General features: G+C 32.5%; 3 protein-coding genes across 3 annotated transcripts; all 3 read right to left on the reverse strand.

Annotated features, from left to right (window-relative positions):
- Nucleotides 1–165: 165 nt before the first annotated feature.
- On the reverse strand, nucleotides 166–5548 carry LOC110991292 (sodium/potassium-transporting ATPase subunit beta-2-like). Its single transcript, XM_022256608.2, has 7 exons — nucleotides 5339–5548; nucleotides 4127–4177; nucleotides 3565–3684; nucleotides 3124–3302; nucleotides 2715–2801; nucleotides 2231–2459; nucleotides 166–1355 (listed from the first exon to the last, which is right to left on the reverse strand). Exons 1-7 carry the CDS (start codon nucleotides 5400–5402, stop codon nucleotides 1252–1254), a joined length of 834 nt encoding a protein of 277 aa, XP_022112300.2. The 5' UTR covers nucleotides 5403–5548; the 3' UTR covers nucleotides 166–1251.
- Nucleotides 5549–8777: 3229 nt separating this feature from the next.
- Nucleotides 8778–19231, reverse strand: LOC110991327 (sodium/potassium-transporting ATPase subunit beta-2). Its single transcript, XM_022256660.2, has 7 exons — nucleotides 19055–19231; nucleotides 14064–14204; nucleotides 13571–13690; nucleotides 10484–10677; nucleotides 10047–10136; nucleotides 9598–9781; nucleotides 8778–9445 (listed from the first exon to the last, which is right to left on the reverse strand). Exons 1-7 carry the CDS (start codon nucleotides 19185–19187, stop codon nucleotides 9336–9338), a joined length of 972 nt encoding a protein of 323 aa, XP_022112352.2. The 5' UTR covers nucleotides 19188–19231; the 3' UTR covers nucleotides 8778–9335.
- Nucleotides 19232–20995: 1764 nt separating this feature from the next.
- LOC110991302 (PIN+ prion protein RNQ1-like) lies at nucleotides 20996–23169 on the reverse strand. The gene is made up of 2 exons (XM_022256621.2): nucleotides 23044–23169; nucleotides 20996–21823 (listed from the first exon to the last, which is right to left on the reverse strand). Exons 1-2 carry the CDS (start codon nucleotides 23071–23073, stop codon nucleotides 21014–21016), a joined length of 840 nt encoding a protein of 279 aa, XP_022112313.2. The 5' UTR covers nucleotides 23074–23169; the 3' UTR covers nucleotides 20996–21013.
- Nucleotides 23170–26711: the final 3542 nt, after the last annotated feature.

Here is a 26711-nt window from a genome sequence, read left to right on the forward strand (position 1 = left end):
ACGTGAAGATAATGTTTTTTTTTGTACGATAAATTATGTATGTTAGTTCGAATATAAAACTAAAAAAAATATCACAAAGATTTATAATTTTATCTTTAATTAAAAAAAGTATTACATGGATACCATACCTTTAAATTTAAAGCGTAATAAGTTCAATTTATAATATGTAATTGCACAAATGAGATTTACAATTTCGTATAATCACTAAAATAATTCACTTATATACTAGGAGACATAAAATATTTTATTAATTAATTTAATTAAATTGAATTGTACATATCGAAATTTCACAACGAATATTATTAAAAACCTTATCCTTATTTAATATATAAATTAAGGTTAAAAATATAAAATAAGGTTATTCATAAAAAAAACAACTACTTGGTACTTGATACTTATACCAAGCAGTTTTGTAGGTATATATCTCTTGATAGATAAAAGTAAAACTTAGTAAAAGCCAGCAATTTTATATACATAAAATATATGTCAAAAGTACTTTATAATTTGGTAGATATAAATTTGGTTTCTAGTTATAAAGAAAACAATTTTTTTACTATATTCAGGACTTATTACAAAACATACATACAAATTTAAACACACGTGAACATAACACAATTCATAGCTGATTACCTAGTTACCATAAGGTACTTTACCAAACTCCAAAGCAGCATGAAGCATTGTTTTTATAAACCACAATATAAACATGACGACGTCTATGGACAACTAAACGTCAACCGTCAAGTCGTCAACTCGTTTTTGTGCATGCATTTGTAGATCATGAATATTTCTAAGTTCTAACACACTGGAATAAGTTACAGTTTAGTTTAGGCGGCATATTAATCTAACACAACATTTTTTTTAATTGTAAAAAGCGTAACGTCATGTTTCATTTAGTTGCAGTAGTTTGTCAAAGTATTCAATGAATAAGTTGTACGAATCTTTCATATATGTACTCAAACTTAAAGGCCTTTTCTGTCAAAGTTAAGGGAGACCATAAGTTTAAGAATATTTTTTTTGCTTTTACTCGTTATAAATAACAGAAGTAACATTAGTACAATACAATTTTGTTTCCATTAGTAAAAAATATACTTAATAAAAATTACCGGGTCTTTGTACAGAGATTTCATAACTTGGTACATTTAAATAATTATTCTGAAAAAAAAACTGATATATTAATTATATAAAGCATTTCTCTTCACGATAAAATAATTGTTAGCAACAATTCCTTGATATACATTGGATTACACTTGATTATTGAATGTACAGTTCAAAACGGGCGTGGCCCACTCGACTGGAGCTGCGGTAGATGATGTCGCGTGTCCAAATTCGACATTCTACGTTGATTACAACTCCACCTAATAAATATATTAAATTTATTTAAAATCTAGATCATTCCGATTTATTCAATATCGGCTGAGATGTTGCTGGAAGAACGTCGTGGTGGCATTGTCTAGTTTCGCCAGGTAATTAAGTAAATATCAAAACGCTGGCAATTTTTTTTAATGCTAATTTGTATCATAAGTTAAAACGCATTTTGTTTACAACAACGCGCGAAAAAAGTCTCTTGCGTTTATAAAATTATAGGTATGTATTTTATTCACCACTCTTTTTTGATATTTAACATCATTTAAATATCAAAAATTTGCCTTAAACTAAAGCAACATATAACTTAAATAAAAACAATTCTTCTGGAATGATTTTTAAGTAATTAAACTACAACAAAAACAACCATTAATTAAGCCCAAAGTACTAATTCTCTTTGATTAAAATGTTTTATTAAACAGTATTGTGTGGCTTACACACACTGTCAAGTTTTTCCAGTTTTTTTCTCCATAGGAAATGGTAAGAAAATTATAAGGTTCAGTTTTAACAGTAGAGGCTGGCACTCTTTAACACCATCTTATATATAAAATTCTCGTGTCGCGGTGTTTGTGGTTAAACTCCTCCGAAACGGCTTGACCGACTCTCATGAATTTTGTGCATATTGGTCTGAGAATCGGATAACATCTATTTTTCACCACCTTAATATTTTTTTTTTTTATTTTTAGAAAAATTTTTCTTTTTTTATCAACTGTATTAACAGCATTAAAAAATACATACAACCCTTAATTTTCAACCCTCTACGATTAACCTATATTTTTTATTATAAATGATATACATGGCAAAACGACATTTGCCAGGTCAGCTAGTATTTAATTAAATCTCCCATAGTTTTAACTTTTGGACTTACGTCTGGGATTCTCAAAGAAAACAGCCACAAGAGGTCCATGTATCTGATCGGGGAGGTTCCGGGCTGAATATGGGATCCTATCGGCAGTAGTCAGCCTGTTTGTTGGAAAACCTGGTGGCAGATTTGCAGGAATGTACTGGATAGGACCTACATTCTCTTCATCAGATTGGAACTCGCCATTGCAAGAGACCCATACGTAATCGCCGTAATGGTGTGCTGGGCGTTGTTGCTAAAAATATATGTTAATGTCTTTAACCTATTGATTGTCACTTCTATATTATCTATACCCCATCCTATATATGCCTACATTATAAATATTCAGCTTAAGAATGTTTCTTGAAGGCTAAAACATCAAAGCGACCAATAGAAAACGAGAAAATTATCTATTTGCGGTAATTAAATTGGTTCGTACAGTACAGAGTGCAAACCTACCGAGAGTGAGAGAGAGCAGAGTGTACCTACATAATGACTAATAGTTATTTACCATGAATTGTTTAATGTTGTTTGGCATTTCTGGAGGAATCTCCATTGGCTTGGAAACATTGTATGGTTCCGGCACCCAGTAATGAATCTGTAATTAAGACAAAAACATTACCTTTCGTCTTTTGTTAGTTAATTGTGAATGATTTTATATTAATTTCATTGTGAGTAGAAAGTAGTTTTTATTGTAATTAATTGACCACAAAAATCATACGTTACAAGAAATTTGTAGAACAATATAAAACAAGTTTATAAAATACATACAATAAACTGTTTAGAAGTACACTGCAGTCCATTAATTAATGCGTTAGTAAAAATAATTAGCTAAGCTTTAAAAATAATTTATTCAATTCAATTTCTATTAATTGAAGTGTTTTAAACGTAATCTATTAATTAAACTATTTATATATTACGTGATTAAGTCTTAAGAAGACACAAGGTTTTCCAGCTGCGTATCCATAGAAGTTGTCAGCATTGCAAGGCGCCCACATATTTAGTGCTCGCTCACAACTTGGTACCGGCAATCGCTGGTCGTGACGATGTATGGAGCACGGTGCTCTAGGTGGTTCCTCGGGAACTGTTGTCTCGTAGTCTAAGATTCAGATTAATTCTTACACACAACAGCACTTATTAAATTTCTATACCTTTCAACGCAAAATACAATTGTCACAGAAGTTACGTTTTCAGGGAGTGTTATAATTAAACATTAATTGTTAAGTTATAACAATAATTAATAATAACAATTTGAACATAATGGCAACATTATGAATTAATATTGCTAATGTAACACGTTTTTTCAATCATCAAACAATTTAAAACCATTCTAAAGAAAAGTTCATAAAAAAAACTTATACCACGTAGGAAGTCGTTAATCCGTTTGAACCAGACATGCCAACTGCCTGGGTCACCCGCCCGAAAGTGTATCAGAGGCTCGTAATGATTGTACTCCTCCGACCGTGGCCATACTTCTAGTTCTGAATAAAAAAAGGTTTCTCTTTAAATGTAAACGTTAATTAACAAGTTATTGCTTTGTTTCTAGGCTGGTGGCTACAAAACTAGTGTCCATTTACGAACAAGTGTATATTTAGCGATATGGCCGCCCTTTGCCTAATAACTTATGTAACCTGCTTTTTTATATGCATGTTTTTGTCATTTTCTTTACGATGTCGAATTTATAATATATATATATAAAATACAAATATTTTTTTAAAATATGTCATAGCGTTTAAGTGGTAGGGTTGCTAAAACTGCGCATCACTGAGTCATAAGTGAGTTTCTGCTGCAATATCATATTTAGTACGTAATTTCATATGTAAATCATTAAAATTCAATGTTCAGTGAAATATGTTTTGACATAAAGAATTGTTCAATCAAAATTTAAAAGACAATTATAATTCATTCATTGTAGCTACTCACCCACATATCGATACGGTAGGAAAATAGCAAGCAGCACTCCCAGGATAATACCTGTCGATTAATTTAATTATTGGTTATTCACCGTAACATATTCCTGACTCATTCTTGTTCGTTGTTGTTCATAAATCCAGCAATGTATCAATTTCACTTTATCATTAGTTGTCTTCGATTTATTGTACGAGTTTAATAAATATGCTTATAATAACTATTTGTGAAATTCTGCATATAACTCGGAATGGAATATTAAATCTATTTGAACAATAAATCGTGTATTTTTAGCAGATTACCATTACTTAAAATTTATCTTGGTATCGTTCTAATTCAAATCTTAAGGTGCAAACTAGAATAAAAGGTGATTAAAGAGGATAAAGATAGCATACAAAATATAAGATGGCTAGAGAGGATAAAATCTCTGTACAACACAAGTGAAAATAAATTATTTAAGTAATATATGGGTCTTTATTAGTTAACTATTGTTATGTCACGTAGGTTTTGCACAGTCTACAATGATAAGCACAAGAATTTATGGTATTGTATTTAATGGTTTTTAATATTGGCATTGGTATATTAAAGATAATTTAAATATTTTTACAATAAAATAAATATGGGTATTGAGAGATGGATTAACATATACTGCCGAAGTAGTACATAATTTTTAAAAGCAGTAATTTTTACGTAACTTTCTTCTGCTTATATTCAGTTCGATGAAAGAAGCCGTGTTGCAACTGTAATGGGCTTACACATGAGTTGACATACTAATTAGACTATATTTACTTAGAAACTTTATCTTACTCCCTTCTGCTTGACGGGATGACGACATCCCAAAAGAAAATTGAACATAAGCGGAAGAACGCATCCACGAAAGGTTTTACTCTAATATGCAGAAGTTTTAATCGTTATTTGTACGCAGATAAATTTAACACTTCGTTGAATAAATACGCTAATTATACAATCAAAATTTTAAATAATAATGAGGGTAACGCAGCTTCGTATGCCACAAGCATCTCTTCTAGGCTCAACTATACTTGTGAAGTAATGTTTAGATGGATGAAAATTATATTAAAATAATCTTCTTTATTCCGTTTCTTTCTCGTTTTAATAACAATACGTATGAACGCGGCAGATGTGAAGTTCATATTAATTTCCAACTAAAACTTTTATAATTCTTATTATAATAAAAAATATCTAAAGTTCATCATTTTTTGTACTCACCAAGGACAAGAACAACGAATACCACTGCCACTATTATTTTGATTGTACGCTTTTCCATCCCCATCTTGCGAGTGTACTGAGTAACTGTCAGGGATAAACTGCTCTCTGGAGCAGGGTGGGTGAATACTGAATACACTAGGTCACCGGGAGTGTACGGTGTACATTGACGGCTTAAATATATTTATATTTCTTCTTTAAAAATTTATATGATATAATTATGACATCTTATAGTTAGCGAGGATCATCAACAAAGGATGATTCAAGGTAACGTAAAAAAGTTATAATTTGTCTTCAGTCTATTGGCAAAGATGGAGCCGTCTCGGTACAGTTCCAGAAGGCCTTTACCAAAGTGAGGTACATATCCACAGGCGACTATATTACTACTAACATTAAGCTATTAGTAAATACTATCAACACTACTAGAAACATTTGAAATTGAAACTTAAGGATATGAAAATTAAGACGCTTTATTATTATTATTTGTCTTTACATTAGTCTGTTTGCTGTTTCGAGTACTCGCAGAAGCAGTACTTGAGTTCTTTTTAACTTTAATTTAGATATTTATTTATTTTACTATATTGTAATGTATAATTATTGAGCGAAAAGTGTAAAACAAAATAATAATTGTTTATACATAAGCTTTGAAATTGAATTATTTCGTTTTGATACAAATAATCTCGTATGTCCTTTATGTGATACGGCCTTGTATCATACTTCATAATTTAATCTATCATAAAGTACAGAACCGTCAATGTAACATGGGGAGAACCTTTAGGACCATGATACGACAGACTCGCGGCGCCAACAGCGACGACTTGGCGCCAGCCCCAAAGCCGTCTTTGTTGTCAAATAGCAATTTTGCATTTTATAGGTCAATCAGTTAGCATCGTCAATCTCAGATCTTTAATTAAGCTTTTCTAAACTCAAATCCTGATCTTAACGATTTACCTGTATTTAAGATTAAGTCAATAAATTTTTTGAGTGGATACATTTGTATTTTCTCCTGCAAGTGGAAACCCAAGTTTATTTGATTTCAATCAGTAAATATTCATTTTAATATACATCGTTGCCAAAATTCCGACTTAACTAAACTAACTAAATAAAAGTACAGTTCACCTTTCTTTATAACAAGATTCTTTTGTTTTCCTTGTGCTACCTACCTATATAGGACCTATGGTATAGGATATAGGGCAGTAGGATCGTCTGTGTGGCGCCGAGAGGGAGAACACCCCAAACGTTTTTCTTAGGGATAGATTGTACAGATTTTGTTAAAATGGTAAGTTTACTTCGTAACCTCCTTCGACGTGGGATACACTTATTTCATTGTAAAGCCCTTGAGTTTGTTCATATATAATTTCCATTTCGTCTCCATTTTCATTATCATTATTTTTTAATAATAGGGTGGCATACGAGCCTGCAGGACGCCCAAGAAGGGCAGTCATCGCAGCCCATAGACACCCATTTTTAGTGGCTGCGTTGTCGGCCTTTGAGGGAGGAGTACGTTCGAATTCCACATAAAAGACGGTGGTTAGCGGCCTTTTTAAATCCAATTGAGGCTTAGAAATGCCTAGCTAGAGAATTATAGATATAAAGACATGTTTCAATCAACGCATTTAGTTTTATATAAAACGCACAACCGACTAATTATGAGCCTAAGTCCTGAAACTGAATCGACCAACCTTAATCTTTAAACCTTAATAATTATATTATAAAGTTTATGAATGTTGCCTTTTTATTTTCCTTATTTTTTTTAGCTTATATGAAAACTATGGCTAAACAATGCAAGTAATATCGATAGTACATAACTAGGATAGTATTAGAGGGAGGATAGAATGGGGAGAATCCCCGACAGCGCGGCGCCGAATGGCTTTGCCAAGTGTTACTGAACTCGAAAACATTGTTTACGTCATTGAATCTTATTGTATTACTATAATTGTGGGGTAGCTTACTTAATAGTCTTTATATACTACGTTTAAAATTTAAAAATTTAGACCGTGGAATTAATTATATTTACATGAGAAATTAATGATTTATAATTAAAGCCTTTGTAAAAGCATTAATATATAATATTTAATAGTAACAAAATACAATATTCACAACGATTAAATATAATAAAAGTTTAAAATATAGTCATTCAACATAATTATATTCAATGAAAATAACGCTTAAAAGGTTACGCTTTTAATTCTACGCAGGCACAAAGTTTGAGCCTACAATTTTATTTTCGTAGACACAGACCAGAATGTCGTAGAGGCTACTGACATGTTAAAAACATTTTCACGGGCTTGTTTGTGGGTAGAGCACATGTAGACGTCTTAAATGCTACTGTAAATCGATTTAGATATATTTAAATCTATTGTGTCTATTGAGGCACCGTTTGTAAATTAAGTACTTATATATTATGTTCTATGTGTCTCTCCTATTAATAACTTTCGATAGTTATATTATGCTTCACTTTCTAATTATCAAGCCGTTGACAGGTATTTATCACGCGTTAGACAATAACTAATTATTTCCTTAAAATTCACGTCGTCACTTGAATATGGCAGTTTCCGAAGATACCTTTATATTGTCTAATATCTTTCATGTGCTGGGCTGTGTAGGGCTGCAGTTAGTTAGATGTTGTGTAGACAAGAGTTTTGAGGCACATTGAGAGTTTTGAGTCTTAAAACAATATCTTCGTGCCGTAACTGGAGTCCAGAATGTAGTGGTAGAATTATGTTTAGCATAATTTTGTAAAAGATTCTGATTTTAACTTATGAGAAAATTTTGTAATACGAGGTGTCGAAGTAAACGGTCTATTACTTACTTTAATAGACCCCGGCGCCACATAAGCGTCACACAGCAACCGTAATATAGGCACGATTTTGTAGCATATAATTTTCAAAACTGAATTCATTTTAATAAAAAATTATTGACACTACAAGTAAGCCTTGGCTGTATAGTATATATTATTGACTGTTTTTCTCATGATAATTTTTGACAATTTATGAAAGCAAAATTTTAGGATCAATAACAACAGATCAGACAGATTATATCGTTCGAGTATTCTAAACATGTATATTCTGTGATTTAATTAGTTTTAATATATGTAAGCAATAGCCACTAGGCTAGACATATATTTAACACTGTACGTAAAGCAAAATAATACCTGTGTAAATAAAAATATAGTAGTCTATAATTCTATTCACACGGGTATTTTTTAGCTTTATGTACGGTGGGAAAAGTTGCTGACATCAAAAAAAATATCTGATAGCAGACACTGTGTTGAGCATTTTCATAGCTTTAGGTTCTTTATTTCGAATATTGCCCACCTACTATCTTATTCTACCATCAAGACCTTAAACCATTTGAAATAGGAAACTATTTGATACCTTATACTTAAAAATGAAGGGAAGAGGGTAATAATGTTTTAATTTAAATAAATAAAACGCACAAAAAAGCTAAATTGGAACCAACTATTGCATATTTATTGACTCATCGTCCAGAAAACATTAAATATTAAACATTTATTTATTATTAATTTTAAAACTTTAAGCGTGTAAACAAAACTGTGTTGCCATGTGGCTATTCTAAAACGAATATAAATAAATTGCCGACTAGGTGGCTATTGCTAAAGTACCGGCAGCCGGCGCCAGGTGGGACCATGGCAGCCTTAGCCAACTGGTTTTTGGCCATCCCCCAGACGACCCTCAGAGATGCGCCCTCAGCGCTTAATGTATGAAACAAAAATTGAGCAACTTTTAATTGCGCAATATTTTTCGGGCACGTACTGCGCAATCCTGCGATTCGAAGCCATGCGTTAAAGAGAAAAGAAATTTGCGTTTAAAATCGATCGTCTCGGGGTGACTTAATAGAAACTTAACCAATTGGCAAACTAACGTGGTGACCAATAACCGATTGGCCAATCACAATCTCGGAATGGCAGTGAGGTTGCAAGAACGCTGGACGTTGACTAGAGCTGGCCGAGGGTGATTGGCCACCAAGATCCCGCAGCTTAAGAGCGGTCCACCATCAGCTCGAAGTGCACCGAGCCTCGCCGCTCGTATCTATCGTACTGGATGTTCTTCGCCCACGCTTTGCACTCGATGTTGATGAGAACGCCAGCTGCAAAAACATATTGCTGTAAGCTTTTCAGCGCTTCTTAAAATACGTCTACAAATTACAAATATTAAAAATAAATATAAACATATATGTATTAATTGTATGAAATCACTGTGAACAAAGGCTTGAACAATGTTAAGGCTTCAATAACTTACTTCTAGGCTTCTCAAAGAGCACAGCAACCAGAGGGCTCAAATAACCTTCCTTGTTGGTGAAAGGATAGTAGAAGTTGGGGAAACCCCGGCGAGGTATGTACTGAATTGGTCCAATGTTTTCCACATCTGCTGGGTTCTCACCCTCACACGACACCCACACCGTGTTTGCTTCAGGTTTGCCAGACTAGACAAATAATAAATAATGATTAATACCGAAGGGTAAGAACATAAAGCGTCAATGTTGAAACTATACATTTCTTGGGGCTGATTTTCTCCCTCTTTTACAACATGAAACGGATAAAATGTACACAACGATCGTTGGTTAATTAAGAATACAATTCTATTTAGATAGAGATGATGTAAAAAGACACAATAGTAAAACGCAACACTGCAAAAAACAGCATCGTTTCAACATAGTCGTCTAATAATATGTTATTACGATTACGTACCACAAGTTTGATGTGTTGCTTAAGATCTTCAGGCATATTGTCTGGTAAGCCTTCCGTGGTGTTGTATGCTCGTGGAGTCCAGTTGAAAATCTGTAAAGTGTATACAAATCTAATTTAATAACTTTGATAGCGTTATTTACTGGTATGTTAACGAGGTATTGGATTATTCGATTATTTTATTTTTTTAAATTATTGCTCTGTTATATAAATATGTCAGGAACATGTGTACAATACAATAATTGACCTATCCGCTGCATTGCTTAATTTGTAAGTAATACTTTTATTCTAGGAGTACATTGTCTTCTAATATATTTATTATTATTGTTTTTTTTATTTAACTAATATATACAAAATATTGTGAAATCTATCACGCAACAATATTTTGAATGTCAGGTTTGAAGACACATTTGATAAGTTATACAGCAATATATATTTACCTTATTCAATTTTAGGAAAACACATGGGCCTCCCTCCTCGAAGTTGTACTGCTTGGCAGAGGTGCAAGGGTTAAAGTCATCTACGGGGACATCACACACTTGGTGCTCTCCAACCGGCGCGGAGGTGGGGCTGCAAGGGACACGGTTCTCTGCCCCAGAGGCTTCACCACTTCCGCTACCCTTCTTGCGGTACTCTGAAAGTTAAAGAAGATAACATCTTTATGATATGTCAAAAAATCTATTAAATAATAATTGCGGACTTCATTATTGACTTTCATTCCCGTAAAAATTTTAAATATGTATAAACACATATCAAATTTATTACATAACTCAATGTTTCAAGTGATTTAAATTAGTCGTCAAGGATGTCGTCTGAACGAGAGTTATGTAAATAGCGTAATGAATTTTCATTTTTGTCAGAAAATTTATTTAAATAGGAGAGATTTTAAACTTTGACTTTGAGTGAGGGTAGAATTAAAATTTCAAAGATAGAGAGTTACGTTTAACTTTATATGGCACAAAAACACACTGCATACTAGAATAGATAGTGTATACACAATTCGTGTACTTTTTCAACATATTTGTTAATCGTGCCAAGAAAAGCGTGAATAGAAAAAAGCGAAATGTGGAAAGGCAAATGTGTCGTTGACAATTTGACGTGACAACGTCTTATGATTCGGTGGAGCCGCCTGCGCGCACGTAAAAACATGACGAATGCGGCGTTACCTCGCTCTGAGGCGTTCCAAGGCTTGAAATATAAGCGAGAGCGCGCACGAGCGACACAGAAGCACAATCGGCTTCCGCGTTCGGCAGCGTTCATTCGTTAAAAAATTTACATAATTGTACTTATGCGTACAAATTAATGTAACTTGATTAGTGTTGCCCAAAATCGGTCTTGGTCTTGCAGTCTTGGTCTTGTTCTTGCATTTTTGCAAGACCAATACCAATACCAAGACCGCCTTATCGTAGCAAGACCAATACCAAGACTGAAGCCTGCAAGACTTGAGCAAGACAATACTTAAGCCTGCAATACTCTTGCGTCTTGCAGTTAGGACAAACTGAGATTTTGGCGTTATCAAATTTCTTTAACAGATTTAACTTTATCGCTAGAGAATTAAGGTTCAAGGTTGATTGGGAAAATGTGACGTTCTGCGAATAAACTATTGGTCGGTCGGTGTATTATATACCTACATATTTGATAATTTACCGACAAAGACGCCGCGGTTTGCAACAAGTGTATCACAGCATTTGACACTGTTTGAGCGCCGCATTCGCCGACAAAGAGTACGGACAGAGGCACACAAAATTGTTACGTATTTTGGTAGGGTTGGTACAGGAGGATAAAATTAAATGACCGTGAAGATGTCTAGCAGTAGGTAGGTATAAATTGAATGCTCTGAGTTTCTTGTACAAATACATTCTCACACTGGCTGTCGGGCGAGATGATAATTAATACCTAAGTAGGTAGTATCTATTGAATTGCTAATATTTTGATTTCGAAATAATCATTGTTAATATCGGTAAATGATAGATAGTGAGTGATATACCTAGGTACTAAAGTGTGAGCAGCAAGATTGAAAATTGTATATGCCATGTCAGTGCTTTCGTTTTATTAACTTAAGTTTATTTTAAAAAAGCTCTCAAGTAAGATTTAGAGTTTACTATTAAATTACACACAATAAATTATTGAAAAACAAAAAATTATGAAAAATATATTAAGACTTGAGTAGGTACTTAGGGAATTAGTAGAAAAAATATTCTATCGTGGATATTTTTTAATACCTAGTTATTAAAAAGTGATAAACGTTGTGTTTACTTAATTTTATTTTTCTGTGCTAATGCCAACATTGACAATCCTACCAAAATAGGTAAAAATTTAGTCCTAGACTTTGTGTTGCCGCCGTCGCGTCGCTTTCATGTCAAAGGTCGCCGCCACTGCCTATGGTTCCAATGAATAAAATAGGTTTTCGGGTGCTCAGAACGGACGTAGATTATGTTGTCCTCGCAAGGAAGATTGTAGTCGTAAGGATATTATAAAAAATTTAGTTATAATAATATGCCTAGTTTATATTATTATGAATACCTATTATACCTTTTTGAAGGAGATTGCACTGCAAATTTGGAAGTGGGTGATTGTTTAAACTTGAAACGTGGAAAAACTCCAAATATGAGCGACGTCATATTGCTTTACGCATTTGGTTTTAAAATCACACATTTCCAAAAATCGAGATTTGCAGTGTCGGTTTATCAACTTCTATCGTATCTACTCTAGTAGCTAGTAACCGCCATAAAAACAGCTGGCAACGTATAGTTCCAATAAAAAAGGTACAAAATAATAAACCGTGCAAATAATATCTATACTTTATTTTTGCGTAGGCACAAAACCTATCTGATTTTGATTCTGATACTTCTGTTTTTTAATCTTTCAAAGATTTATTCTATCTATCAAAGAATGCCGCATTTTTCTTTGTCGGTCTTCGGCTCGTGTGCCTTTAAATATGAGCTTTTATTTCAATTTCAGTCATTTACAATTGAGTTTCGCTTTGAGTCTATCTTATTTATTATTCTCGCCTATTTACCTAGCTAGATACTCTAAATTCTTATTGCTTTCGGAGTGAATGTTTACAATTTGACATGAGTGACGAATAAATAGCAATAAGCTAATAGGTATTTATTTACAAGTCTTGCGAGACTTGCGAGACTCTTGCTGCAAGATCAAGACCAAGACCAAGACTGAGAGCGCAATACCAATACCAAGAACAAGACCAGGTGTATTGACGCAAGACCAATACCAAGACTGGTCTAAGTCTCGTCTTGGTCTTGCATTTGGGCAACACTAAACTTGATCAATTCAATGGTGACTTAATTTTACCCCCTTCTCTATATCCATACAAAATATCTATCAAACAAATAAAATTAAAATATTCTTTGAAAAATGCATCCATTCCATCAGTATTTTCTTATGACGTTGTCACGTTCAACTACCGTCAGTACAGAGTAACCGATTAAACAGACAACAGATTTTTTTATCTTTGATTTAGATCCATATAATATATTATATGTATTAGGCTCTGTAAAAAGACTAACCATCAAGAAAGTCATCGATGACCTGCGCCCACCGAAGCACGGATCCCTTGTCATTGGCTTTGTAGTAGATGAGGGTACTCTCCACAGTTGCGGAGTCGGGCATGGGCCGAAAGCCGAGACCTGAAAATAAAAATATTATAAAACTCCTTGCATATGCGTGCAACTAGGAAAATTCGTGTTTAATGCTACAATTGTTAAGGGGATTTCTTAAATTATTTTGATATCAGTATCTTGAAGACAATCTCAAGTTAATCAGCACGAAGATATAAATATCCATGATATATTATTTGGGAACGAGATCCTCGATTCGAGACACATTTATACAAATGTTTTGCATGATTTCGTGGAATCTAATGCATTTGTGTCTTAACAACTGGATATTAACGGTATTAGTACCAATTTTTATTATTCAACTGTCTCTCACTTATCAACTAAATCAATTGAATCTGACAATTTTCTGAGTTATACAAATTATATTGTTATATTTAAATACCTGGGTTATTTCCAATAAGTGAGCTTTCCATCTGCCATTTTGGCGTCTTAGCATCGAGGGTCTGGTAGAAGATGGCCAGCATACCCGCGAAGAAACCCACCAGAATCGCGTAGAAGATCACATAAAATAGGAGGATTTTGGCTGGAAATAATTTTTATATGTATTACTAACTAAATAACAAATTTAGACTTTTGTCGAACATTAGTACATACTAATTTGATTGTATTATATATTTAAAGAAATATTTAATATATTTGCCTATACAAGTTGCATTAACAAGTATGTAGCCAATTTCTATTTAAATTAATAACTTATTTTGTAAATAAAACTATATAATTATACATATAGTAAACATACCTGTGACAATAATTATTACTCAATTTGAACTATGTAATTGAAATAAAATATATTTACTGGCGTCCCAAATATCCGTTTTAATTATATCACTTCGTAACTTTTGTATCCGTTAAAGAGTTAATTATTTCTGTTCTTCTTATATTAATTAAATATTTAAGTTTATTATAATTGGAACCTATTTAGCTATCACCATTACAAAATCAGCTTATTTAATTATTTTATGAATTCATGAATTTAATTCTAATCTCTAAGCCTATCATCATCATCATCATATAAAGTAATTGTAATTAAACAAAATAACGCCCTTTAACCGCCTCTTTGCTGGTATTTTCTTTCTATAGCTCAAAATTTTGCTTTAAAATGTTAGCACTTAGCCGTAATATTGTTGATGAAATGAGAACGATGTGCGTGTCTACAATCGACTAGAGGCACACCAGTAATTGTTCCTGATGACGCTATACAGTTTAATTGTCAAACGAATGTTGACCGACTTTTATTGCTAAACATTCTCATCTTACCAAGATCTAAAAGGTTTTAAATTTATAACCTGTGTTATAATTATGACTACGTTGATGGAGCGAGGACAAGCACAATATAATTAGAGTTAATTAGACTAGACTCGTGAACGAACTCTAATGACAAAAATAGAATAATAATATCTAAACCTTATAATCCCTTTAAAATCAATACTTATATTACACATTCATAGCTTGACATACACGTTTGAATGTCATTAAAGCCTGATTCTGTTAATTTATCTATATCATTCATTACATTATATCAAAAAACATTATACATTTTTAAATCTTTCTTATGGCATCAGCCATTTCACAATGCAAAAACCCCGCCCTTTGCAGCACATCTCTATTGGTTTTTTATACAAAGCAACATAAAGTTTGTAATACTGTGGTAAAAGTAAGTATATTTTATTAAACATATTCCACCGCTATAAAAAATATACAAATATCAAAACAATAATTGAACATTGAAGGATAACGATAATTTATCATTATTTATCCTTTTTCATTTCATTTCTAAATATAGTATCATTACTTTTACTACAAACTAGGTACCATAAAACCGCCTGTTTTAGGTCACCTAGGTCATGAAGAGTTTGGCGCATGCGTAGTTGTATTGCGGTATGTCATCAAAGGAAAACCAGTGAATCATTGCCCTATTTATGTTTTTATCACTACTGCTCCGATAGCGTTAATTTAAGCTAAGCTGATTTAATGTAGTACATCCTTTTATATTTTACTAGCTGACCTGGTAACCGTCGTTTTGTCATTTATAATATAAAATAGGGGTTGATCGTAGAGGGGTGAAAATAGGTCGGATGTATATTGTAATGCTGTATCATAAAAATATAAAAAAATATCTAAATATTAGAAAAAAATATTTTCGTGTAGACCCTTAACATTTAGAGGGATGAAAAACAGATGTAATCCGATTCTCAGACATGCCCAATATGCACACAAAATTTCATGAGAATCGGTCAAGCCGTTTCGGAGGAGTTTAACCACAAACACCGCGACACGAGAACTTTATAAATTAGATTATTATTTATTATTTAGTAACTAAAACAAAAAAAATAATTTGTAAATTCTGAAGGTTATTTATAGGTAGGGTTCCGAATGTTTTTATCCTCATAACTTCGGTCTTGATTTGGATCATCTTAGCACGATACAATTGCTGATTAAGGCAATCTTCTACAATTTTGTTTAAATTATTTATTCATTTAAACTTTTCTTTAATCTATTAATGTTAAGAAGTGATTTTCACATATCTCTCCCGTTCACTCCGATGCCCATTGATCTTTTTCGAATAGAATGTTATAAAATAGTCTCTGGTATTAAATAGTCTTGCTCTTTTTTCTTTTATCTGAGGTGTCATTTCTCGATCAGCTGGAGATTGCTGTCTTTGAAACGTTCGCATCATGACATTTAGGCAAAGGATACCATTGCTTGTACTCATATTTCGATTATGGTAGCATTAGTAAAATTTTCTGTCAATAAAATTAAATGTTTTACAACCGAACATAATCTAATATTTGGAATACATTCAAATGTATTGAAATAGAAAACACGTGATAAAATTTCGGTCCAGTGCCGAATGATGCACCTGTTTATATGCATCTAAATGTAAATGTTTAATAAACATTAATTATGCTTGCTTACATAATTAATGTTTATTATGTAAGCAAACTTTGAAGATTTTAATATCTTTTAGAAAAATTCGTCAGTAGTAAGGTCCAATAACAATTCAATACAAAATATTCCATTTAAACGTGGAACAATTTCTCTAACGTAAATTCTTCAAATTTTAAAGTTTAGACAAAATTAATATTGTATTACGTAATAGAATAGGTAAAAATAGATAGACTTAAGTAAAAGATCTGATAAGGATTGTATGTCAGAAGGCTCGAGGCTGCGCAGTCGGATGCGCGTAACTCCAATCGATCCAAGGACATTTATTTTGCTAGAGGTATTCGTACGAATTCGGTACTTCATCTGAATAATTGCTATTTTAAGATACATTTCCGTGAATAAGTATATTAATTGACTATGAAGAAAACATTCGCTAAATATTTTCTTCATAGTTAATTTGTTACACAACATGTCATATGGAACATGGTGTGATGGTTGCAGCTTCTTACAAACGTGTTAAAGAAAAAACTTGGCGACTAAAAAGAGTGGCGGAGAGATTATTGCCAGTTCTTCTCTTCCGTTCTACGCCATTGATTTGAGAACTGGTAGTAAATGTAAAATTAGAAGCATTTAATGTATATTTCTTTTTTGACGTTCATAAGTGTACATTGTTTTACCTACATGAATACATGATTTTTGAATTTGAATATACCTTAGCCTATACTTTAATTTGCTTATTACCGTAGATTTAACTACTTTAATAGAGTAAGGTACGAAGCGCTATTCTTATCGTAAAGCTTTTTATTTACATTTTATTAGACAGCTGTTCTTTCGGTAAAATAATCTATCACTAGTAGCATGTTGCGGCACTGGAGGCTGATCACCTACCTATTAGATTTAAATATGATCATGAAACAGATTCAGAAATCTGAGGCCAAGACCTAAAGAGTTTGTAGCGCCACTGATTTATTTTATTTATTTTGTAGCATGTTGCGAGAGGTAAGGTCATCAATGTACAATTGTTTTATCATTTGTTTAACTTATAAAACAATAAATATAGATTTATTAAACTGTACATTCTACAGGATTTATATAAATATCTACTCACAGAAATACAAAATTAACCGTAGTAAATTAATTTGTCTGTATTTATTGAATAAGTTATGCTTTTAAACAAATGCCACTCTTAATAATTAATAGTTTGCAAAGACAATGCGTTACAATCAATTGTGATAAAATAAGGAATTGAATTATTGTCTATTGCATTGCATTGGCATATTTCTGGAGTCTTAATACTAATACTTTTGTCTTGAATCCTTGCATGAAGTGAAAATTGCAAACAAAAAGATTTTAATTTATAAAGACAATAAAATTTTCAATACTTTATAAAGATAATATACCATGTTATCTGTTCATTTAAATTTATATCATATATATTGAATCTTTAAAACTGGCCAACCTTCATTCTAATGAATTAAGCAGAAGTAAGAACATGCTTGTGTCTCTTATTCAGTAATCGTCCAAAGCAAGTAGAGTTTTTTGCCTATTTTTTAAAATATATTTACGATAAATAAATGGCATATTTAATAAAATTTTACGAATCTAGAATTTCCAGGGACACCATGTGTAGCCACCAAACCTTGGAAATTAAATATTAATAAACTGTTAATTGAAAAATACTCTACTCTGCTTATATAATTAAGTATATAAAAAATATATTCTTATTTAGGTTTATTCCCTTAAGGAATAAGCCTAAATCTAATATCTTCTACTCTTTATGTTAAACTTTTTATTTCGAAATGTAATGTAGTATATACCTTATATTTATTAATAATACATTTTTTTTAAATGATTGTTATGTCCAAATTATGTAAACCATATTATATTTTTATACAATGATACTGCGTTAAAATACACTCGATTTTTATTATTTTCATTGTCATATTGTTATCTCGCTTTAACTTCCGGTAGAGTTATGCGTCTGCGCAACTATATCCAATGTACTAATTACCTGAACTAAATGACCTTTCAGTTATTTATTTTCTTTTGTCTAATTCTGCATATATTTCAATATGTTATTTAGAAATATTTTCTTATATTGTGGTTTCTATTTTGAATCTACAAATGGTACGCCATATTAAACTGTTTTAAATATTTTACCAATTTTATCTACTTAGCAAGAAAGATCAACTCTTTTGATAACTATTAAAAAAATCAGTTACTCAGTTAAAACAATCTGCACAAATAGAATATATATGTTATTGAATTATATAAGCTTAATTAAACCACTTTGAAAATGAAAAGAACATATGCTGAAATGTACACGAATGAGTTATGTAATGGGGTGGTAGGCAATCTCATTACATACTATAATCAATACTCACTTTTCTCTATGAGAAAATTGTATACGATTGGGAATAGCAGGAACATTTAATTCGGATCGATATATCGATTTTCCCTCCAAAATAATACAAAACGAATACATACCCCAACTCGATCCCGTACGTCCCAGGACCTGCCCCGTCTCCGAGTTGTAAAGGAAAATCCTGAAGGACTCCCATTTTCCCAGATCTGGTGGGGGAGCATAATACTGTTCAGTTACTTTAGTCTTGTCTGCCATGGTCGAACGCTGAGCCGGACTGCGGTGCGGAATCGATTGTGACCGCTGTGCACCCTCTCGCCCCTCTTCAGCTCCCTCCGCACCCCGTCTTACCCTCTGCAACCCTCGTCGGTTACGTAATGATTACGTAACGCTGCGCGCGCAACTTTCAAACCAGAGAAAATCCCGCTTCTATATGCCAGCTACTGTAGGGCGTGGAAGCACGAGGGAGGTCAGATTTAACTGGCCACTGAATTAGGCTACGATATGAAACATTTTAATTTATTTAAAGCTTCAGAAATCTGTTTGGCTGACATTTGAAATAATAAATAAATATAAAATAAAGAAAACCTTTAAAAATTATATATTATAACAAAAAATAAGTTAGTTATTATATTCCAAGGTTAGTAAATGTATCTAATGTACAAAAAAAATATTTGAGGCACATGTAATTTAGGGTGTACGGCGTGTACTTTTATTCACTCATGTATCCAACATTATTTATTCTTGGTTCTGTAGGCTACAACGAGCAAGAGCAAGAGCGAGAAAGAGTACGCCGAGAATTCGCTCTTGTGATGTACTTAATAAAGTTGTTACATGGCAAAGACAGTAATTCGGCAGTACTTCAGTACCTTAGCTTCAATATGCCTGATGGGTACGTCAGAAAATTCCATCGTCTGCCGTTACTTCATGTGCCCACATCTAGGACTAACCTTCTGCAAAGGCACATATTATTCGGAGTATTAATTTACTTAACGGAATACATAGGTTAACGGACCTTTTTTATTGTCCGTTGAGTGAGCTGGCAAAAAATATTGCCTGTAATAGTAATTTTTTTTGTATTTTTAATGATGTAATTTCATTTAATTTTTTTTTGTTCACTCGTGTCAATTTAGGGTCACCTGTGTGCAAGAGTGTTTTTATAAATAAAAAAAATATTAAATCTATAACTTGTGTATTGTTGAATTTCAGTTCGCCTAATTTTTAGCATAAATGTTATTATTATATTTAGTCTGACAGCTAGCAAAGGCTAGAGGTTTTGAAGTATTTTTTTTTAAATATTAACGTTTATATATACACGAGTAAAAATTTATTAAATTATAAACTAGATTCTTAATAGGCCGACTTCGTAGTTGCGAACCTGTTTGCCCTTTCAAATCGTTTATTTTCTAGAATAGTATTACAAAATCCTCCTTATATATATGCATGGCATATATATGAGGCATAGGCATAGGCATGCAAATGTCATCTTAATTTATAATGTCATATATAATACAAACAATAATAGGCAATATAAGTTAGGTAGGTATTTAAAATCTATGTCAATCTTATAATCTAGATATTCGTTCACGCTATAAAAACACTTTGCCTTTAAAATTTAATCATCTTCCTTTTATTTTTTAATTCTTGTAGTGTATTTAAAATCTAAGAATATGATTTTATACATATTACTTCAGCCATAAGCAACAAAGAATAATAAATAAAAGAATAATAAAGAATAAGAATAATAACACATAACCCGTCTAACGACGAAAAAATATGTTTCACTGACCCATATACAATTTGTTATTAAAACGCTTGAAATAAAAATTTAATTTCAACCATGTATTTATTCAAATATAAAATATGTTCGCAAATACAATAGCTTAAAAATATACGCCTGACATATTTCTCGCAGCAATAATAACACAGTGCATTGAACTGTTCTATTTTGTAGGATAAAAATTATACTTGTATCAACTCCATAAAAGTTAAGAATCTAACCTAAATTTTGTCAACTTAAATGGAGTTTAGCTTATTGCTTACATAATGTCTTATAATAAAAAGCCTATCTTTCAAACGTATTCTTAAAGCATTCTACTTTGCATCACATCTTTTTCAACCTTTTCTGGAATCGGATCATTCATCACATCAGCTTGAGGTTTCGTCCATGCTTGGCAGACACACGTGGGTCCTTGTCCTGATTGCCCATTAGACACCATGAAGCCTTGTCCGTTAATTTGTCCAGATCCATCGCTGCCATTTCCTTGGAACTGCCCATTACTTTGGTGCTGACCTGCTCCAGAACTACCTTGATAGTGCTGTCCCGAACTAGTCTGATACTGTCCCAAATTTCCTTGATAAGAACCGGTCGTTCCATGATATTGACCTGTACCACCTTGATATTGACCACCGCTTGGTTGGCTGGGTGCCTGACTTGTTCCTATGTATTGCCCACTTCCACTGGCATATTGACTGCCGTGGTTCAATTGATTTGGCACATTCTGGTAGACAACTTGGTATTGTTGATTTTGGCCTTGTGTGGTGAAACCTTGATTGCCAGCGAAGCCTTGGAAATTACCAGTTGCTGGAAAATTCTGTTGATTGTACCCGTTTTGATAGTTAAATTGGTTCTGTGCGTTGAACTGTCCTTGATATTGGGATTGTGCGTTGAAGCCATTTTGAAAATTAGCGTTTTGGTAGTTGTTTTGGGAGTTCCATTGTTGTGGATACTGCTGGTATGGAGGGTTTGGTTGAGGCTGCTGCGTTGGTTTGTTTTTATGGCTTTGAACGATGTCTATCACACCATTTATGAATTTTTCTGGCAGAAGAACACCTGTACGTACGTCTTTTGTGGTCGTTGTTGAGGTGACATCACGACTGGCGATCGCTAAGATCTGTTAAAAGATTAAAATTATTATTGAATTACTTAAATAAACCTTGAATGACTTTAATAAATTGATATTGTTATAAACATATATTACCTAGTTTAAAAATAATTCATATTTGCTATACGAGAAAGTACAATAAATACTGATAATGCGATCTCCTTGCATAGAAAAAAAATACAGACAGGCGTAACGCACAGCAAATTACCGTAATTAGCTAATTTTTTTCAATGCGACGATGATTATGTAGAAACTTATTCTTTAATTGGATAAAATTTAAGTTTACTCGGTAATATTATCTCTAGTTGCTTTTACAACGGAACTGATAAATCTAGACTTAAAGGCAACTTTAGGGGTTCATGCTCCTCCATATCCTACGGTTGGGAGTTAGTTCACTGGGTTCATGCGAGAAAGAACGTCCATTAAAGCATCCCTTGACCGACCTAACACCCTACACAAATGATTAAAAGATATGAAAAATTGTCATGGTCATTCACTCATCATCACTTCGTGTGTCTGTATAGCTGAGTAAATGAAGAATTCTATAGGTATGAAATAAAATTATTATCTATACTATTAGAAAATTAAAGAAAGTCTCAACGTGCTGGGTGCCTCCTCACGCAAAGATACGAGACAAATGTGTTTAGGCTAGTTACAATAATTATATTATAATAATTTTGGACGAAGAATAGCGACATCTACATTCCACGGTACCAATCACTAAAGCCATACCCTGAAACGCGCTAACCTATTTATTCCGACCGCTAAGGATATATACAACTTCTGGATTTTGGCCACTAGGGCCTTTGACTCGATTTAAAGTAGTTTTAGGATTTCGATAGCTAATTCCGAAGAAATTTAAGTCAAATCACAAATTATGTATTGTTTGTACAATAATGTAAGGCCGGTGTTACATAATATATTTAAAACTTTTTAGAAATTGATCACTCCTATTATTTTTGTCTCTAATTTTATTCTTAATATTATAAAACAATACAGTATTATAATTACAAAATAAAAGTATTTTCTCTCTCATTATTTATTTATTCGGTAAATCTGTTTTTAAAAATTATTTATCGATTCTAGCATTTAAATATCAAATTTTATACTGTTATTATCATTATGTATTGTAGAAAACCTATTTATTAAACTAATGTAACGACCATTTTTAATCGAGACTTAATAAATAGTCTGCATATTAAATAAAAACTTTTTTACTAATAACTTACGATTAAGCAGACGGTGTACTTCACTTCCATATCGTCAGACTGAAGGTTCCTTCCGTGATGGTGAAAATTCCCAAGGACGCGCTTTTATATTGCACTCGACAAGATAGAACCTGCCCCTCTGTCCTTTCTCTTAGGGCTGCCACTTATTGAAATATAATTTTAATTAGTTAACTAGGTCATAGGTATCGTAACGTAGCGTTTCAAAAAAGATAAAAAATTAAAAATTCTATATTTGTTTAGTTACAATGAACAATAGAATTCAGATTGAGGCTGCCCTAGTAAATTAGAGACCTGTGTGTGTTTCATAAATATAAAATACAACAACATTATTTTAAATAATAGTGATTGAATAGTATTAGCTGTCAGTATAGTACCTAGTTGTTTTTGTTAACCCTCACTAAACTGGGAACGCAGTATGTACAGTGAGGAGGTCCTAGGTTCGAGTATAAGTGATACAATTATTTTAGATTATCTTAACCCCAACTAAATAAATAAATCTGCTATACCTCCAACCAAAACAGGAAAGATGCATACATTCTTAACGGTCAAAATAACTTTGTAATCATTTCAATTTTAAAAGAACTGAGAACTATGAGTTAACTAAAAGACACGATGCAATGATCATTATATTAATAAATATATAAATAAAACAAACGAAAAAAAAGAAAAATAAATCTTTAGACAGCCCTATAAAATTGCGAGTTGTTCTGTATCTGAGTGATGTACCGATGTGATCGAGGAGGCGGTGCGCGAAATATCTCGCCCTGTGGCCTACAGTCCCGCTATACGAAAGTCAAGTGATGTGTTAATATTGATATCGATATTATATGGACTGTGGTTCGCGGTTTTACCCGTATTCATTTAAAATAAGAGTGCGAGGTACTTGATTATTTTGTAGACGAGTTATTTGAAAATTATGGTATCTCCATTTTCAATGAAATCAAATGATTTTATTTCATTATCATGTAAATTATTAAATTACAAGTATTAACTTGTAATAAAAAAAATATCATTAATTATACCAAAATACTTGTGATAAAAGATACATTTATTTGGTATTCAAGAATCCTTATATATCATTTAACAATAATATATACATATATGTATTACAAAAATATATAATTAAACAAATTTTGGTCATAAGTGACAGAATTTTTTATGAACTATCTTACAAGTAAAAAAAACATGACATGAAATCTAAAAAGACTTTTGATTATTTAAACGATTAGAAAAACAAATTATATTACGTAACGGTAACACATAAACACAATAACAGAAAGTGCAAGCAAAGGAAACAATCAAAGAAGTCATTACAGAAACATGATTTATTATCGATATCGATGGTGACGATCACATCTCTAGACAGCTAATTTGCTGATTGACGCCGGAGCCAGGCAATCCGTTCGATACGAATGCTTTTTTGTTTCTTTTTAATAAAATTAACTTGATCATTGTCGAATGAGGATTTATTATCTTAGCCCCGATCGGATTCGCGGAAGGCGCATTTGTACTTCCATTTGTGTGGTAATTTGATTTTAAAATTACGTACTTGTAATAACTTTAAGGATAAGTATCGTAAGAACACCTACTTATGTACACTGAATAATAATACTGTAATAATTTAAAAAGGTATATTTGTATATTTAACTTTCATTAACATTACTGTATGCAAATATATTGTTCAGTAACATTGGATCAGAGGATGTGACTTAGAACTAATTATATTATTCAAGTAACTACTACAAAGTTTAATACAGAAATAACATAATACATAGAAATATATCTAATAACTAACCTTAAAATTTAATTATTAAAAAATATTATTAAAAAGAGTCCCTTTAGGCAAGGTTCCGAAGATACTAGCAGCGTTCCCCCTTTGAATAGCTAGACTAATTCTTTGTACGAGGTAGCTGCCAGCTCTTCGTTCTCCTCTGATGTCGACAGACTTAGAACTTATATGTAAAATGAAAGAGGTTTTGGAAACACGGGAGTGGCACTTAGCGCTATTACTGAATCTCTACTCTTAGTATCTATTCGGAGAACGATTCAATTTGCGGCTAAATCTCTTTAGACTTGCGTAATGTGATAGACACATGAAAGATTTATATATTGTATATGATACATAGTAGATATAATGTTTTACACATACAACTACTGGCGTAAAGCGAGATATGTATTGGTACACTGAAAATTATGGACAGTGAACTAAACTAGACATAATAATAGATGAGCAGGTAACTGAAAATGTTTAGAAACATTGCTAATGAAAATGTTTTTTTTTTAATTTCAATTTTAGAACTCTAAATTTTTATAAGAGAGTGACCTATCAGCAGATACGGGCAAGCATAAGCCAATCCCCCCTAGCGCTTTCCGCAAAACCGACTGTTGAATATTATTATATTTAGCTATGCAACACATAAATTATTCAAATTCTTAGCGTTTCATGAAGAATAACGCTATCTGATACTCGTGAAACGTAAAAATACTGTTTATCCTTCCAATAAGTAAGAAATAGCTTATTTGGAACTTATCCGGACATTGTGAAACAGACCCTAAGTCTCCTTTAGCGACAAAACTTGTCCAATTCATGTAAAGTACTGCTAAGGATTCATGAAAGACTTTCAAGTAAATTAGTCATCTTATAGAGTTTAACATTAATTAAATACTTTTTTTACGTATCTCGTATCATTTCTATATCATCCCAAATAGTAAGCCCAGCAGACACAAACTCGATTTTTTGAACGAATATTTGATTCGAGTTGGTAAACAGAACAAGTCATATCATGCTACAAAAACCCGAACACAAAGATTAGGATACTTTCAAACGATCACAATGTGTTCTAGAATAACTTGTAAGATACATAGTTATTATTCACTCAGCGACTCTTACCCCTGGGGTCGTTCGTTCAAACCCCGGCTGTGCACCTATGGACATTTACCACTCGCTCGTACGGTGATGGAAAACATGGTGAGGTCGACGGAGTGTCAGACACAGAAGGTTGATCTCCTATCCCCTCGTAGAAACGATTACGGAAGAGATACAGTGATCAGAGAACAAGATTTGAAAGGTTTTAAACCCATGGCTATTTTTTTGCCGCTTTATTAATAGATAAGTTCTGTTAGTTCCCAACACGTTCCTAGACCTCACCACTAATTGAAATTCGCAGGAAACGTCTGGTGTCGAGGCAAAACTAATTAAATGACGTCTCAAATTATAAACGGGAGGTGAGATTGCTCGATTATTCCTATGTGGGGTCAGGGATAGCTTCATGCAGTAAACACGCATTACTGAAGGGAATTCCGGGACGAGTATAGTCTAGGTATATATTGTATATTTTATACGAACAACTGAACGATTACAATATTGAGTTTTTACCTCGTAATCCCAAAATAGCGATTTGATAAGGACAGACTTGACTTGACTACAGACATTGATAATTAAATATTTGATGATATTTAATTTATTAACTTGATATGATATTTAATCTATTATGTTATAGAAATTACATAGGATACTCACCACACATTCCCATGACATTCCCGATTAACATTCACAAGGAAGGCATCCCAAAGAGATCAGTGCCCCGTGTAAAGACTCAGGTGATATACGAGTACAGTTGCAGCTGGGGCAGAGAAAATCGAAGAGATGTAGGGCAAGATAAAACGCG

The sequence above is a fragment of the Pieris rapae genome, chromosome 10 (assembly GCF_905147795.1).
Source record: "Pieris rapae chromosome 10, ilPieRapa1.1, whole genome shotgun sequence".
Classification (NCBI taxonomy): Eukaryota; Metazoa; Arthropoda; class Insecta; order Lepidoptera; family Pieridae; genus Pieris; species Pieris rapae.

Excerpts from the sequence above, each read along its gene's own strand:
- LOC110991302 (XM_022256621.2), bottom strand. The coding sequence starts at position 23,073 with ATGGAAGTGAAGTACACCGTCTGCTTAATC. Across the intron at positions 21,824-23,043 it reads AGTACACCGTCTGCTTAATC|ATCTTAGCGATCGCCAGTCG; the intron begins GTAAGTTATTAG and ends ATCTTTTAACAG.
- LOC110991327 (XM_022256660.2), bottom strand. The coding sequence starts at position 19,187 with ATGGCAGACAAGACTAAAGTAACTGAACAGTATTATGCTCCCCCACCA. Across the intron at positions 9,782-10,046 it reads AGCAACACATCAAACTTGTG|TCTGGCAAACCTGAAGCAAA; the intron begins GTACGTAATCGT and ends TTATTTGTCTAG. Across the intron at positions 9,446-9,597 it reads GCTCTTTGAGAAGCCTAGAA|CTGGCGTTCTCATCAACATC; the intron begins GTAAGTTATTGA and ends ATGTTTTTGCAG.
- LOC110991292 (XM_022256608.2), bottom strand. The coding sequence starts at position 5,402 with ATGGGGATGGAAAAGCGTACAATCAAAATAATAGTGGCAGTGGTATTC. Across the intron at positions 4,178-5,338 it reads ATTCGTTGTTCTTGTCCTTG|GTATTATCCTGGGAGTGCTG; the intron begins GTGAGTACAAAA and ends ATTAATCGACAG. Across the intron at positions 2,802-3,123 it reads TCTTCTTAAGACTTAATCAC|ATTCATTACTGGGTGCCGGA; the intron begins GTAATATATAAA and ends TCTTAATTACAG.